The following is a 16659-nucleotide window of genomic DNA, read 5'->3' as shown; positions in this document are numbered from 1 at the left end:
ATCATAAATAATGCGACAAATGAGACATTAACAACACCTGCTTCAGAAGATGCATAAGCAGAAGCAGACGAGCCCTTAACAATTAAGTGGTAGACAAATTGAAACATTGATGTCAATAAGCAGCTTCACGAATGCAAATTCCAAAACTGCTACAAAACATATTCTAGAAATAAAATCGAAAAACAAATGTGCATTCTATTATTCAAATCTCAATAGACCCCGGACTTGATTCTTATTGTTGTTCTGGTTGCGTTCTATTTATATTCAAATAATTGCAATTATCTCATGGCAACTTGGTGATTGATAAGACATTTTGCGCTCGTGATGACAAATACGCTCTGATTTCGACAACAGATGTTCCAAGCACCTGAGATAAGCTCTGGCGACATCGTGACCCCTGAACCTGGCTACACCTAGACGCTGGCTGCGACAGATATTTTTGGGCTGTGTTCGATTTCTTTGGGGTATATAAGGAGCGTGCCGGCTGCCGAAAAAGCAACAGTCTTTAGGCATTGGACTCCAACTGAGTGTGTCTAATCCGGAGCAGTTGAATCAGTAGCTGAGGTAGAGCAGGTGTAACCAGAGGACTCGTCAACATGAAAATCGCAATTGCTTTGCTGGCCTGTTTGGGCGTGGTCGCTGCGGCCAGTTTCCATCAGACGCATGAAGTCAAGATCGCCGACAAGGCCTTCCTAGAGAAACAGAAGTTTTTCTTCGAGATTGTCTACCGTTTGGAGGATCCACTGATGTTCGAGGAGTACATCAAGGATGGCAAAAATTTCTACTTTGACGAAGCCTACTATACTGTAAGTGACAACGCAAGACACATCTCAAGTGGCCTCCTTCTAAGTCATCTCGCATTTGATTCCCCAAATAGCACTATGACATTTACATGAAGAAGTTCGCAGAGGCGTTCAAGGCGCACTCATTGCTGCCCAAGGGCGAGTTCTTCGGCCAGCTGGTCAAGACTCATGCCAAGCAGGCACGCGGTCTGTTCAACTTCTTCTACTATGCCAAGGATTGGGAGACCTTCTACCACAACGTGTGCTGGGCTCGCATGCATGTTAACGAGGGCATGTTCGTCTATGCTTTGACTCTGGCTGTCATCCATCGTCCGGACTTCCATGGCCTGATGCTGCCCACCATCTATGAGATCTTCCCACAGTTCTTCTTCAACAGCAAATTTGTGTACGAGGCCGAGAAGTTCGACTATGAGATGTGGAGCAAGATGATCATGTACGAGAAGGAGTACATGGATGTCTACTTCAAGGGACACGAATATAGCAACATGTATCAGAACAGCGACTACATGTACATGAAGGACTGGAAAATGTGGCAGTGGTGGAAACTGATGGGTCTCGGCGAGCACTGGTACAGCGAGCAGAAGTTCATTCTCCGTGAGAACATCTATGAGTTCAACCAGGACACCAAATGGCAGCAAATGATGAAAGATTTGAAGGTCTGGTGGATGCCCGTCGATTACACTCGCGATCTTAATGTCTACAACGAGGAATCCAAACTTTCCTACTTCACCGAGGATTTGGGCTGGAACTCATACTGGTACTACTTGAACATGGACTACTCCTTCTTCCTCGATGGCAACACCTTCGGCCTGAAGAATGATCGTCGTGGAGAACTGTGGCTCTACACCGTCCACCAACTGCTGTCCCGCTACTACATGGAGCGTCTGTCTCATGGCCTTGGTGAGATTCCCGAGTTCTCGTGGTACCACGAAATCGAGATGGGCTACGATCCCCAGCTGATCTACTACAACGGCATTGGCTACAGCTACCGCAAGAACTACTACGAATTGGAGACCTATGGCAACTTCGATATGCTCGGCAAGATCACCGGCTTCATGAAGCGCATTTACGACATTATCGACATGGGCTACTACAAGACCACCAATGGTGAAATCATCGATTTGCGCAAGCCCGAATCCATTGAATATATTGGCAATATGCTCCAGGGCAACATTGATAGTTTCGACAAGATGTTCTACCAGTTCTGGTACATGTTCGCCCATATGTACTTCGCCGATGCCGACATCTACGAAATGGAGGTCTACCCCAACGTGATGCTCAACTTCGAGACAATGATGCGCGATCCCATGTACTACATGTTCTACAAGCACATCGTTCAGGTGTACTTCAAGTTCATGCACTACCTGCCCAAATACAGCAAGGAAAATCTGATAATGCACGGCGTCACACTCAAGCATGTGGATGTCAGCGAACTGACCACCTACTTCGATCTGGTTGACTTTGATGTGACCAATCTGATGAACGAGAAGATGGTCTTCCACGATGGCAAGTTCGTCTGGGACAAGTCTCTATACGCTCGCCAGATGCGTCTCAATCACAAGCCCTTCACCTATACCTACACTGTGGAGTCCGACAAGGCCGAGAAGGTTGTCATCCGTGCATTCATTGGACCCAAATTCGATGAGTTCGGCAGCGTCATTTCTCTTGCTGAAAACCGCATGAACTTCATGGAAATGGATGAGTTCTACTACGAACTGAAGGCTGGCAGCAATGTGATCACCCGCAAGTCTAACGACTTCTACTGGACCGTCAAGGATCGCACCAGCTACAGCGAGCTCTACTACTACGTGATGATGGCCTTCGATGGCAAATACGATTTCCCTCTGGACATCAGTGAGCCTCACTGCGGTTTCCCCGATCGCCTAATCCTGCCCATGGGCTGGAAGAAGGGCATGCCCATGCAGATGTTCTTCATGGTCGTTCCATACAGCGCACCCACTACCCACGAACAGTTCTCCACCTTTGACTACACCTACTCCTGCGGCATTGGCTCCGGCGCTCGCTTCGTCGATAGTTTGCCATTCGGTTATCCCTTCGATCGCGAGATCGATGAGTACGAATTCTTCGTGCCGAACATGTACTTCAAGGATGTCTCCATCTATCACGTTGACACCATGGAGCCCTACTACAAGTACAAGGGATACTCCAGCTATGGTCAATTCGACTACACTTTCTTCCGTGACTACTACACCAAGTACTTCAAGTTCTAAGCGGAACGAGAATCGATCAAATAGCAATACATTTCTGATACCGAACTCTGTACGAATATTTTGAAATTGTCGCAAATGTTTAGATTGTAAGTTGAGCAAAAAGTGGAATAAACTTTCTAAAAACACAAACATTTGAATTTAAATACAACAATATGGGATGCATTCATATATTGCAGTTGTCGATGTGCTTAATAGCAAACAATGTGATGTGTTCTCCATATGAATGAACTAAACATTTAATTATATTTTTAAAAAATCAGATAAAAGTCTATTTACTTTTGAGAAAAGCAACGATAAATAATACATAAAATCGCACACTTTGTGCAGAAAACATTTTATAAATAACTGCTCAGCGATTTTATAATATTATAAACAGTGCTACTTGCAACCAAATTCGAGATTTGCATCCGCAGCAGCAACTACTAAATCGGCTTTGCGCTATTTATTGCATACGTGAATTCACCACCACTGGCAATTTTCAAAATGTGTTGTATACTTTTGGCGGCATATTACATTGCGACGAACTTGTGATTCACAAGCAGTTTTAACAGGGTAGTCCAGTTACTGAGCTGAGGAAAGCATACTTACCTGGCGTAGAGGTTAACCGTGATCACGAAGGCGGTTCCTCCGGAGTGAGGCTCGGTCATTGCACATTCGGCTGAGTTGACCTCTGCGATTATTCCTAATGTGAATAACTCGTGCGTGTAATTTTTGGTAGCCGGGAATGGCGTTCGCGCCGTCCCGACATTGATGAATACTTAGTGAGTGGGATGGTAGATTTCAGCATGTTTTTTCAGTGTGGTATCATACGTATCGGTGCTTATGATATGTTCAGTGAGAACCACGAATCATCGATTATCAAGTTTATCGATGTTGCCGTATTTTAGCAAGCATTCTTCAACACTTATTGTCCTATGTAGCCCTGGTTTCGTTTCCCGCGCATTACTAGAAATTGCAAACACAAGAAAACTTTGTTTTCATGCAGTGCAAGCTATAATGAAAAAATATACTCGCGTATGTATATTTGTATGTGTGTATCGCTAGAAATTTTTATTTTACAGTTTATATTTATTTACCTTTTTTTGTTTGCAATGTTGTAATTGTTAACATAACTTTAAATTTATTTGAATAATTGGAATTATCTTGGTGATTGATAAGACATGTTGTGCTCGTGATGACAAATACGCTCTGATTTCGACAACAGATGTTCCAAGCACCTGAGATAAGCTCTGGCGCCACCGTGACCCCTGAACCCGGCTGCGACAGATATTTCTGGGCTGTGTTCGATTTCTTTGGGGTATATAAGCAGCGTGCTGGCTGCCGAAAAAGCAACAGGCATTGGACTCCAACTGAGTGTGTCTAATCCGGAGCAGTTGAATCAGTAGCTGAGGTAGAGCAGGTGTAACCAGAGGACTCTTCAACATGAAAATCGCAATTGTTTTGCTGGCCTGTTTGGGCGTGGTCGCTGCGTTCGAGGTCAAGATCACCGACAAGGCCTTCCTAGAGAAACAGAAGTTTTTCTTCGAGATTGTCTACCGTGTGGAGGATCCACTGATGTTCGAGGAGTACATCAAGGATGGCAAAAATTTCTACTTTGACGAGGCCTACTATACTGTAAGTGACATCGCAAGACACATCTCAAGTGGCCTCCTTCTAAGTCATCTCGCATTTGATTCCCCAAATAGCACTATGACATTTACATGAAGAAGTTCGCAGAGGCGTTCAAGGCGCACTCACTGCTGCCCAAGGGCGAGTTCTTCGGCCAGCTGGTCAAAACTCATGCCAAGCAGGCACGCGGTCTATTCAACTTCTTCTACTATGCCAAGGATTGGGAGACCTTCTACCACAACGTGTGCTGGGCTCGCATGCATGTTAACGAGGGCATGTTCGTCTATGCTTTGACTCTGGCTGTCACCCATCGTCCGGACTTCCATCGCGTGATACTGCCCACCATCTATGAGATCTTCCCACAGTTCTTCTTCAACAGCAAATTTGTGTACGAGGCCGAGAAGTTCGATTATGAGATGTGGAGCAAGATGGTCATGTACGAGAAGGAGTACATGGATGTCTACTTCAAGGGACACGAATATAGCAACATGAATCAGAACAGCGACTACATGTACATGAAGGACTGGAAGATGTGGCAGTGGTGGAAACTGGTGGGTATCGGCGAGCACTGGTCCACCACGGAGAAGTTCATGTTCACCATTGACACGAAGCAAATGATGAAGGCTTTCAAGGTCTGGTGGATGCCTGTCGATTACACTCGCGATCTTAATGTCTACAACGAGGAATCCAAACTTTCCTACTTCACCGAGGATTTGGGCTGGAACTCATACTGGTACTACTTGAACATTGACTACTCCTTCTTTCTCGATGGCAACACCTTCGGCTTGAAGATCGATCGTCGTGGAGAAATGTGGCTCTACACCGTCCACCAACTGCTGTCCCGCTACTACATGGAGCGTCTGTCTCATGGCCTTGGTGAGATTCCCGAGTTCTCGTGGTACCACGAAATCGAGATGGGCTACGATCCCCAGCTGATCTACTACAACGGCATTGGCTACAGCTACCGCAAGAACTACTACGAATTGGAGACCTATGGCAACTTCGATATGCTCGGCAAGATCACCGGCTTCATGAAGCGCATTTACGACATTATCGACATGGGCTACTACAAGACCACCAATGGTGAAATCATCGATTTGCGCAAGCCCGAATCCATTGAATATATTGGCAATATGCTCCAGGGCAACATTGATAGTTTCGACAAGATGTTCTACCAGTTCTGGTACATGTTCGCCCATATGTACTTCGCCGATGCCGACGTCTACGAAATGGAGGTCTACCCCAACGTGATGCTCAACTTCGAGACAATGATGCGCGATCCCATGTACTACATGTTCTACAAGCACATCGTTCAGGTGTACTTCAAGTTCATGCACTACCTGCCCAAATACAGCAAGGAAAATCTGATGATGCACGGCGTCACACTCAAGCATGTGAATGTCAGCCCACTGGTCACCTACTTCGATCTGGTTGACTTTGATGTGACCAATCTGATGAACGAGAAGATGGTCTTCCACGATGGCAAGTTCGTCTGGGACAAGTCTCTATACGCTCGCCAGATGCGTCTCAATCACAGGCCCTTCAGTTACACCTATACTGTGGAGTCCGACAAGGATGAGAAGGTTGTTATCCGTGCATTCATTGGACCCAAATTCGATGAGTTCGGCAGCGTCATTTCTCTTGCTGAAAACCGAATGAACTTCATGAAAATAGATGAGTTCTACTACGAACTGAAGGCTGGCAGCAATGAGATCTTCCGCCAGTCCATCGACTTCAGCTGGACCGTCAAGGATCGCACCAGCTATAGCGAACTCTACCACTACATAGTGATGGCCTTTGATGGCAAATACGATTTCCCTCTGGACATCAGTGAGCCTCACTGCGGCTTCCCCGATCGCCTAATCCTGCCCATGGGCTGGGAGGAGGGCATGCCCATGCAGATGTTCTTCATGGTCGTTCCATACAGCGCACCCACTACCCACAAACAGCTCTCCACCTATGACTACACCTACTCCTGCGGCATTGGCGACGGTGCTCGCTTCGTCGATAGTTCGCCATTCGGTTATCCCTTCGATCGCGAGATCGATGAGTACGAATTCTTCGTGCCGAACATGTACTTCAAGGATGTCTCCATCTATCACGTTGACACCATGGAGCCCTACTACAAGTACAAGGGATACGCCAACTATAGTCGATTCGACAACGATTTCTTCCTTGACACCCAATACTTACGGTTCTAAGCGGAACGAGAATCGATCAAATAGCCATTCATTTCTGATACCGAACTCTGTACGAATATTTTTATATTGTGAGTTGAGCAAAAAGTGGAATAAACTTTCTAAAAACACACATTTGAATTTAAATATAACTGTATGGGTTCCATTCGAATATTGCAGTTGTCGATATGAGTGACTCACAAGCGGTTCTAACAGTGCGACCATGGTAGTCCAGTTGCTGAGCTGAGGAAAGCATACTTACGGCGTAGAGGTTAACCGTGATCACGAAGGCGGTTCCTCCGGAGTGAGGCTCGGTCATTGCACATTCGGCTGAGTTGACCTCTGCGATTATTCCTAATGTGAATAACTCGTGCGTGTAATTTTTGGTAGCCGGGAATGGCGTTCGCGCCGTCCCGACATTTATAAATACTTAGTAAATGGGATGGTAAATTTCAGCAAGTTTTTTCAGTGTGGTATCATACGTATCGGTGCTTATGATATGTTCAGTGAGAACCACGAATCATCGATTATCAAGTTCATGGTTTTAGCAAGCATTTTTCAACACTACTGTCGTATGTAGCCCTGGTTTCGTTTACCGCGCATTGCTAGAAATTGCAAACACAAGAAAACTTTGTTTTTATGCACTGCACGCTTTAATGAAAATATACTCGCGTATGTATGTATGTGTGTATCGCTAGAAATTTTTATTTTACAGTTTATATTTATTTACTTTTTTTTGTTTGCAATGTTGTAATTGTTAACATAATCGTGTCGCAACATTTTTCTGAACACAGCGTGTTTTTTGTTGAACTTTTTTTCTTTTAGCATACAAAATAATAATACAAATAATGTTATGATATAATGTAATAGTAATAAACATAAAATAATGCAAAATGCGTACAGGCAGAAATTTCATATATTTATAGATATATGTATATGAAGGGACGAGACAATGTAATCTTTCATAAATGCGTTAAATGGTTTTAGTAATTCAAATCTCAGCAAAGTTTTTAAACTGTACATATTTTTAGAACTTGCTTTCAATTGTTACGCAAAATAGTATTCGTAATCTTAATTGTGATTTCTTGTTTTAATAAGTATGTAAGCTCTAGATTTGGTAAAACAAAAATACATCAATTGTGGTGTGGTGTTGTGTTTGTGTGGTTTGTTGTCGATTGATTTTGTTTTTCTCCTGCGCGAATGGGAAAACATAATTGATGGTTGGTAATATTTAAATGAGGTTTGAATCTTATGTTTATACAGAATTACATATACACAGTTTAGGCAGCTGGCAGCTTGAATCAGTGCAATTAAATCAAATAATTCATTCAATTATTGCTGCTCACATCAATGCTCATCAAATTTATTACGCAATTTGCATCTTTGTTGCTTTTGTTGCTCGTTGGAAATAATTTATACAACAGACAAATGTATAGGAAACAAAATAACATCAAAGTATGTATGACATGCAATTTGGGATGTATTGCATGTAATTGATATTTGCAAATGATTGCGTTTAAATAATTACTAAACATTTGTAATATAGTAATTAAAGCAATTAACTTTTACAAAATACATCCATATGTATATAATTCACTTTCGTTTTTAAATTATACTTTTTCATGCATTTCATTCGTATTACACGTATAATTAATTATATAATGATAATAAATAAAGCCTAGTTTTAATGCCTGCTTCAAACTTCGACATTGTTCAATTACTACAAATACATATCTACTATAAAGATGTGCACATACATATACATATTTAATCTAAATTATCCTGGAAAATTAATTTAATATAACCAGTCGCGCCATCCAGCGGTGTCGCACAGAATGGACAAACGGCCTGAAACCCGTTGGTTCCATGCGGTATTTCCACATTTGCCCAGTATCTGATAAATAGAAATAAATGTGACACATATCAGTATTAAAAAGAAAATTTGCTGTCCATCTATCTCACTTACTTGACAGTTTTCTCAGTCGCCATGTGACCACATGGATTGAATGCAAAAGTGGGTGCACCTACATCCACATAGAAGGCCGGCTCCAGGCCCATGCACAAGGTAACAACTGGACCCAGTTCTAGGCACATGGGACAACGGCGTGCACCAGTGTTCTCATCCTGACCCCAATCATGATGACCTAATTGGCAAATTGACAATTAATTAAATTGATGATTGACTGTGACTATTGACTTACCCTGCACATGGCCGCAGTTTAAGTACACATAAGGCTGATTAACCTGATCACTGATAGTCACTTTGCGGGGTATAACCAGTGTATTGAGCCCCACCGGGCACTGTGGACGACCAGCGTTGATGGCATCAATAAGCTTTTCCAAATCGTGTTTGGTCTGCAAATAAACGACACCTTGTCATTATCAATCCATAATGATTTGTGTTAGCCAAGTGTTTACCGGTGAATGTTGCAAGCCCTCGGCGGAACGCCAGAGCAGCGTTGCGCCGCAGAGATCAATGAGTGTGCCATCCTGCAAGATATTACACTCATCATAGATCTGTGTGAAACAAAATATATTTATTAGATTAATTTCAATTTCCATGAACATACTCATGAAATCAACTTACGGGCTGACCCTTTTGTTGTGCCGAACGCGACTCGCGCAGACTGAATACATCGCCACCCACGGAGCATTCACGCCAGAGACCGCACTTGGCATTGCCGCCACAGAACGAGCCTTTGGGATGCATGATTAGAACGCCATTTGTGGTCAGGCCATCTATTTCCACATTATCCTGCCACTTTGTGGCCTTTTCCTGTGAATTTCAATCAAATCCAATATGAGTATGCAAATTGATATAACATACTATTCAAATCAATTTTACTTACGCCCAAGAATATGTTTCTGCTCGAATCGAAGCCGGCGGCAAAGATTTTCGCCTTGGCGGGCTCACAGCGATTCACCAAAATGCGGCAGGCGAAACGTGAAATCGTGCTCTGCATCACCTTCGCATCCTTCTTATCACCGGGCAGCGTGTCCATTACCACAAAATCAATTGGCGATTCTGATGAACGTCCCACCTAACAAAACAACAACAACAACAAAAGAAGAAGAAATAGATGAGTGATTGTGTGATTAGTCAAAAAAGCCCACGCTGATTAAGTCGCCCTCATCATCGATTGACCCAAAAATATATCTAAATACACACACAGGCACACACACACAAATACAGACACACACACAGACACATTAACATACACATAATGCATATTTAATGCCACTCTCCATGTCGTTCAAGCACTTCGAGCAATTTATCAAATGTTCAAATGGCGAATCATGCGATATTGGTATTACACCTCAATCCAATAAAGAAGTTCAAATGGAAATGAACACGTTGCCAGGCCAGTTGTCACAATGGCTAATCAATATGCTTATATTATGGATGTTCTCCGTGCTCTGCTAGGTAATGACAATTGACCTTTTAACGGTGCATTTTACCCTCCCACAAAGAATGCTTTCAAAGAGCGGAACGAAGTGATTCAGTTAAAATAATAATTTCTATATTTACGAAACATATTCTTCAAATTAGGTCGCTTTTTTATACATTCAGAATTATATTTCTTGGCAAAACAAATATTTTGAATATGCTTTTCGCTAGTTTCACGTCAAGTGTCGTTTTTATTCAGATATATTTCAAATACCGTTGGGACTCATCTTCAGAGCTGTACAAAAATGTTTCTAAAAATTTTGAACTGCAAACTGGTATTTTTACAGAAGATGCTCTCTCTAGCGAACGAATGATCGCAAGTTCAGATATCAGTAACATTTTAATTTTAAATTTAGACATATTTTTCCTACACTCAAAAAAAAAATGGTCCCCTAGAGTTAAAAAGCGAAAAACCATGGTTTTAAGAAAGAAAGACAACCTGAGTTTATATACTTTATATTTGTATATTCCGAGTAATAAGCTGAGCTATCATTGGCAAGGTGATCTCTTTTTTGCTGACTACCAGAAACCACATTAAGCTTTATAGGATTGTGGATCCAACATTTCAATTATTATAATGTTGTCACTTTGCCATGATTTTATTTTATTTTATTGTTGGGATACTTGCTGGAAATAGGAAATATGAAAGTTTTAAGACTCACCTGAAACATGTCCGTTTCCTTGTCCTCCTTGTATTCGACAATGACGGCCTGGCTGCGTGATAGTGTATACGATATCGAGTGCTGGTTGGCATCCAGTATGGCCTTCGATGTCTGTGGTGATTGTACGATGTAATGCTTGGAGCGTCTAACGCCGCTCGGCTCCGTTCGTTTGTGCAGCACAAATTTGGAGCGTCGCCGACCACGATCACCCTGCGGCAAGTAGCCATTGTAGCTGCAAACGCGGAGACACAAATGAAACCATATTAAATGTAAGTATTCAATGAGTTTAACGTTCTACGGCTGATTTATGATTATGCCTGCTGTAATATGGATTGAGGTCCCAGTGGAGTCAACATTATTACGAAACAAACACATGCAATTTATATCTACATTTCTCTGTATGTGTCAGCGTGTAATTTATTCAGTTTATAGGTCAAGTTCTGCGTCGGCAATGTGTTTACATAATTAGATATGCCCCCGCCGCCATTGGCAACAACAAATAATGTGTAACAATAACTTAAAAGCATCTTTCTTTTATATTGGCCACACGGGCGAGTCGATAAGTTAATTACCGGATCATTAGAGGAATTCTATCCAAATCAGTATTCAAGTTGTTAAATCGAATAGGCTATTAAAGGTATTTTCATAGCGACGCACACAGATCGATCTTTGATTATAGACACAAACGACACGCAGAGCACCCATCAAAGGGGTTTTTGACTTCTTGGTCCAAACTATGAGCATACAGTGAATACTCAATGGAAAGAACTCCGAAAGAAGCAGAATTTTAGATCTATTGGATGAGCCGCAATTCGTTTGGATTATTTTTTGACTTGTTCTGAGCACAACATACACTCGTCATTCGATCAATTTAGTGCCGTTTAATGAGAACAACAAAACAAGTAAGTCTCAATAAAAAAGAAACATTCTTTCATCTGTCACTTTACGACATCGTTTATGTTTTATGGGACAACTACGCTTATTAGTCAGCAATAATGATCAAAGCAACAAAAATATCGCATTAAATTGTTAAATATATGAACAATGTGTCTTTAAAGAGATGTTCGCAATACCAGCAACTTAAGAAACGAATCATGATCGTTAACTGAATTTATTGTAATATAGAAAGCAAATAAAACCTAAATGAACCTATGTTAAAGTCAGAGCACAGATCACTAAAAGCATTTTAGACAAACCATGCACATACATATATACATCACACAGCTGAGAATAGTTCCACAGTTTCTAACATTTGACAATTTAATGAGCTGACAGCCCACATAAAATATCAATAATATAATGTAGACGATTTTATTTCGATTTGGAAACGTGCCGATCAACCCAAAACATACGCCACTTCAGAAACGATAAAATAAAAACATTGATTGTGAAACAGTTTCTTTGGAATTATGTAGCAAAGAGAAAAATAAATATTGCCTACCGACATAAAAACAAAAAGTTCTTGGAAGAATCCAAGTGAGACCCAAACACAAATACAAACACAAACAGAAACGAATTCCATTAAAAATCCAATTCCAATTCCAAAAATAATTCTACAATAGGTTGACATTTTTGTGGTCTGTAATTATTTGGTTCTTGATACTTCTGAAATATAAATGTAGGCACATTTACCAAGTTGTAAGTGATATTTAACGCATTAGCAAACACAAGCTGACAAGTGACAAGGCTACAAAATTGTTGTTGTTAAACAATTAAGACTTGACTTGGCAACGACCACAATAATAACTATAACGCTGACTGTTCTTTTTATACCGGTTCTTTGGATGTCTTGTCGCACAGACTAAAGATGTCATTAAAGTGGGCGGTAAATGTGCGTTAGGTAAAAGATTTAGTTGTTTTAGCCTACTAGCCTGTTGATTGCCACAGCTCGTCGCTGGCAAAGCCAGCACGCATTAGGCTTTAGGAAAAATGAAAAATTGACTTGCTGACAGGCCGACAGATGGACACAGCTTGCGGCTTGTGGCAGGCAGCACACAATAAACGAAAGTCTAACTCTGTCTCTCTGGGCTAGCAAAGGCAATTAAAAAGTGTTCAGATAACGAGCAGAAGAAGAATTACTATGTTCTAATGACAAGACTCAAGATCAAGTGAAAACGACTTTACCCATCACAATTCACATGCGAGTCAAACACCGACGTTTCGGGCGCGTTGGATAATCAGCGCAATGTCAAGCGTTTTGGCCAGACAACGGACAGCTGACCAGACAACTGGCCAACCAACCAGTCAGACAGCCATCAAGATTTACAAGCTGTCTGTCGCACAGCTGCCAGTTAAAATCATCAATCTTGGCTACACTGGCGATTGCAGCGTGAATCTAATTTATGTGGCCGACTGCCGGGTTGCCTGTTTGGTTGGTTGGTTGACTGCTTGTGGCTTACAGCTTACAGCAACAGTTTAGTGTTTAAAGCCTTTTGTTACCTAGTCACACTAGACTTCAACTTGGGATTGCAGGGGTCAAGTCAGGTAACACGACGGCGGTTACATGTCATCGCACACTGGGACAAAAACACATTTAAAAACCACAAGAATTTCATACAGAATGCTTGAAAATATTAATTATCATATTGTATTATTATACCCCTGTAGAGCCTACTATAATTTTGCCGTGCATATACATATTCGACCCCATAAGGTATAGTATCTCGGAGACTATAAGAACTTCAGGCTTTATATATTGAAAATAAATCTAGTTATATCAAATGCGGATTAAGCTTAGTTCATAATTCAATTTGTGCCCTCAGAACAACGTTTGGAAGTTATTTGAACTTACTGTCAGAAATCGAATTCTATTATCGAAACTCAAACTTTTGACTTATTCTTTCTGGATACCCTTGGAACTAACATTCGTTAAATGGACGGGATGAGACAATGCAAACTAGCTCTTCACAGTCATTTGAATATTATATTAAATGACATAAAAAAATATATATATATATGTGTAGCATTGTACTTACCCAAGTATAACTAATTCACCGTATCGCAAACGCGGTTTATCGTGCCCATCGCCACCGTCTTCAGCCAGTATAGGGGATTCTGTGCCGTCGGTGCTGTAATAAAAATAGACCAGAAGAATGGTAATCTTAAATTAGATCAAATAATTTTTAGAAAACGCAAAGCTTTAATGTAGAAAAAAAACTTGGACAAACCAAGCAAACGACTATCGTCGTCGTGGTTAGTTGTCAAATGCGTTCATGACATAATACACAGTGGCGCCGCTTTGTTATGCAAAAGGGGGTGTGTGCGAATGGTAAGTAAAAAGACTGTAAAAATACAGTAATAAAACGAAACAACTTTTTTCTTTGATTTTCTTGTTGCATTGTGTAGCAAAACTAAAGCAAAACAATTTCTCAAAGTGCACAAATGCCATGCAGAAATTGCTTATTTCCAAAGCATTTTCTTTGCTGACACACTGTCGTAGAATTTCAAATGAGGAAATATCTGAGGCGACTCCACGATGTCTGGCAATGTGCAATGTGCATTACAATGCCAGCTTATGCCATTTTGCAGTTTTACTTACAAGTTCGTCTTTTGTTCGAGTCGCAATCGGAGTCAGAGTCAGAGTCGGAGTCGGCTGCATGTAAATTCGACACTGACTTTGCCATATGAAGTCATAGAAATTCCCTCACATAAACACCTCAGGTTACCTGTCCAACTAACTTAACAAATTTCACAGTAATGAGCACACGAACAGATTCTTAACTAGTTTCATTCTTGCTGCATGCCGAAGATGCTATCATTTTTTTAAGTATTCTTCATTTTTTTTGGGGCACGTCATAAACTTATTTACAGCAATCTAATAAAGCAGCACGGCGCCGGTTGACGCCCCAACAAACAAGCGGGTCGGCTCACCCACACACCCAAACATTCACACACACAGCGCAACTGGCAAATGGGTTTTACCCCCAGCTATGGGTTAGAAGGGTGGGGTGGGGTAGGGTGGTGCTGAGGGACGTCTGCTTTTGGGGTGCATTGAGTTTTGCTCGTTGCATTTAAACTTGCTCCCCTTTTTCTGATGCGCTGCGGAGTGCGGGGTCGGGTACTTGAAATTGTGCAGCGCAGACAGAAACTGTGCGCATAAAGAGACGTTGTCGGGGCGGGAGAGAGGTGGGTTGGGTGGGGTTAGCGAGGGGGTGGATGGGTGCACAGACTGGCGCGTGCAAGCTAAATAGAAATGTTAAATGTCTGTGCATCCGTCAGCCAGTCGGCAGCCGGCGCATCAAATTAGATACACATGCCTTCAAATACATGCACAAATTCATGTATTTACAGCTCTGGAAGAAAATATAGCACCAAAATAACCATTTTTGGTTGAGTATTTGTTGCTTTCAATAAACCAATTATTTTTAACAAAATCGATTTTTTTAAGACAATGAAAGCAGCTCCACTCCCGAAGCTATTCGTTATGCATCGTTTTGGCTTCATAAACTGTAATTTTAGCTTCAGTTCACTCTTGATGGGTCTTAGATCTGCCGGGTATGATGCACATTATATGCCAATAAATTTATGGTTCTAAGCCTCTTTCGTGCTTTCTTGCTGCTATGTTAAGAAGTATTCCAACAGGAAAATATATTACAATATGAAACATTTCAATGTAGATATGTAGAATCAGGACGATTCTGAGCTACTCGATAGTAAGTAAATAAAACCAAACCATTACCTCTATATTTAATCGTTGGTGGACAATTTTTTGCAGCATTCGGTGGTTGATTTAACATAAGCATATAATCCCTTTCCAACGCACAAAACACAACAAATTCGAGTTCAGATAACTAAGACTGTTATCTGCTGTTTAAAGCTGCTAACTATTAATGGCATTATTTCCCTTGCCAGCACTGTACACATACGCAGATGTAGTCTTGTCTGCTGTTACAGTGGCTGACTCATTGCAGTCACTAAGGCCACAGGCCGTAAATCAAATGGTTAAAGTCAGAGCACAGCAGGCTCTGTTAGCCGATTGAATGTGCAGCGCTGTTAGTTAACAGTGCTAACAGTGTTAACCATAATGCGAGTGTTTCTTAGTTAACTTCTTTGAGCTGCTTCTTCTCTCTTTCACTCAGGCTACCTGGCCAAAATGCAATTGGGCACACAATTTGCATCTGTTTGGCTTAGTTACCAGCCAACATCATCATTACTACTAAGCCAACAGCTCCAACTTATTGCATAAAAGTTGCATTAATTACAACACATCAGCTAAATATGAATGCATATGCGGGTATTGTGTTACAGTGCAAAAGGAAAGTTCGTTGTTCAATTTCCAGCACACTTTCCATCAATTTGTTAACATATCACAACAGTTTAAGCCAAACAAATTATCGGCTAAGTAGGAAAACAAGGAAATGCAACAAAACTTGAACTTAAATTTCAACGCTGGCAGTATTTAATTAGAAGAGCTGCAAGTTCTAAACAATGCAACATAAATAAACTAGGTTAAATTGATTAGACATGCATTATTTGTAGAGTGCCGCTATCTGCTGAACCACTTTAATTTAATTAACAAACAAACTGAAAAAGTGGCAGACAACAAAAATCTCTTTTAGCAGAAAATGTGCTCAGACAACCAAATAATTGTTTGGACGTTCTCTTAAATGAGAGTAAATATTTGGACAACAGCCCTAAACAATTGCCACAAATATGCGTGTAGCTTAATGTGAGCTTTATAACAGCAATTGGCCAGCAAATGGCGCAACAATCAATTCAAAAGTGGAATCG

At 41.3% G+C, this 16659-nt stretch overlaps 3 protein-coding genes and 2 non-coding genes across 5 annotated transcripts in view; 4 read left to right on the top strand and 1 right to left on the bottom strand.

The window, feature by feature from the left end:
• The first annotated feature begins 430 nt into the window (after positions 1-430).
• Positions 431-3125, top strand: LOC6567426 (larval serum protein 1 beta chain). Its single transcript, XM_001994225.3, has 2 exons — positions 431-806; positions 878-3125. Exons 1-2 carry the CDS (start codon positions 597-599, stop codon positions 3032-3034), a joined length of 2367 nt encoding a protein of 788 aa, XP_001994261.1. The 5' UTR covers positions 431-596; the 3' UTR covers positions 3035-3125.
• A 489-nt stretch (positions 3126-3614) lies between these two features.
• LOC6567427 lies at positions 3615-3780 on the top strand. The gene has a single exon (XR_047266.2). It is a non-coding gene; the product is annotated as a U1 spliceosomal RNA (small nuclear RNA).
• A 593-nt stretch (positions 3781-4373) lies between these two features.
• LOC6567428 (larval serum protein 1 beta chain) lies at positions 4374-6943 on the top strand. The gene is made up of 2 exons (XM_001994226.2): positions 4374-4648; positions 4720-6943. The coding sequence occupies exons 1-2, from the start codon at positions 4457-4459 to the stop codon at positions 6841-6843; spliced, it is 2316 nt and encodes a 771-aa protein (XP_001994262.1). The 5' UTR covers positions 4374-4456; the 3' UTR covers positions 6844-6943.
• A 130-nt stretch (positions 6944-7073) lies between these two features.
• On the top strand, positions 7074-7237 carry LOC6567429. Its single transcript, XR_047267.2, has one exon. It is a non-coding gene; the product is annotated as a U1 spliceosomal RNA (small nuclear RNA).
• A 266-nt stretch (positions 7238-7503) lies between these two features.
• The window catches only part of LOC6567430 (protein pellino), a 38155-nt gene continuing 28999 nt past the window's right edge, over positions 7504-16659 (bottom strand). Inside the window, exons 3-10 of the mRNA XM_001994227.3 lie at positions 13905-13997; positions 10930-11161; positions 9669-9860; positions 9407-9595; positions 9238-9336; positions 9021-9174; positions 8786-8963; positions 7504-8713 (exon numbers count right to left, since the gene is read on the bottom strand). Of these exons, the coding sequence (XP_001994263.1) occupies positions 8587-8713; positions 8786-8963; positions 9021-9174; positions 9238-9336; positions 9407-9595; positions 9669-9860; positions 10930-11161; positions 13905-13997 (1264 nt within the window). The 3' untranslated portion in view covers positions 7504-8586. The remainder of the gene's footprint in view (positions 8714-8785; positions 8964-9020; positions 9175-9237; positions 9337-9406; positions 9596-9668; positions 9861-10929; positions 11162-13904; positions 13998-16659) is intronic.

The sequence above is a fragment of the Drosophila grimshawi genome, unplaced genomic scaffold (assembly GCF_018153295.1).
Source record: "Drosophila grimshawi isolate 15287-2541.00 unplaced genomic scaffold, ASM1815329v1 contig_311, whole genome shotgun sequence".
Taxonomy (NCBI): domain Eukaryota; kingdom Metazoa; phylum Arthropoda; class Insecta; order Diptera; family Drosophilidae; genus Drosophila; species Drosophila grimshawi.
This window is presented reverse-complemented; position numbering and strand designations above follow the sequence as displayed.

What these genes read in the sequence shown, in the direction of transcription:
- LOC6567426 (XM_001994225.3), top strand. Translation starts at nt 597, where the DNA reads ATGAAAATCGCAATTGCTTTGCTGGCCTGTTTGGGCGTGGTCGCTGCG. An exon ending in TTGACGAAGCCTACTATACT is followed by an intron (nt 807 to 877) that starts GTAAGTGACAAC and finishes TTCCCCAAATAG; the next exon opens with CACTATGACATTTACATGAA.
- LOC6567428 (XM_001994226.2), top strand. Translation starts at nt 4,457, where the DNA reads ATGAAAATCGCAATTGTTTTGCTGGCCTGTTTGGGCGTGGTCGCTGCG. An exon ending in TTGACGAGGCCTACTATACT is followed by an intron (nt 4,649 to 4,719) that starts GTAAGTGACATC and finishes TTCCCCAAATAG; the next exon opens with CACTATGACATTTACATGAA.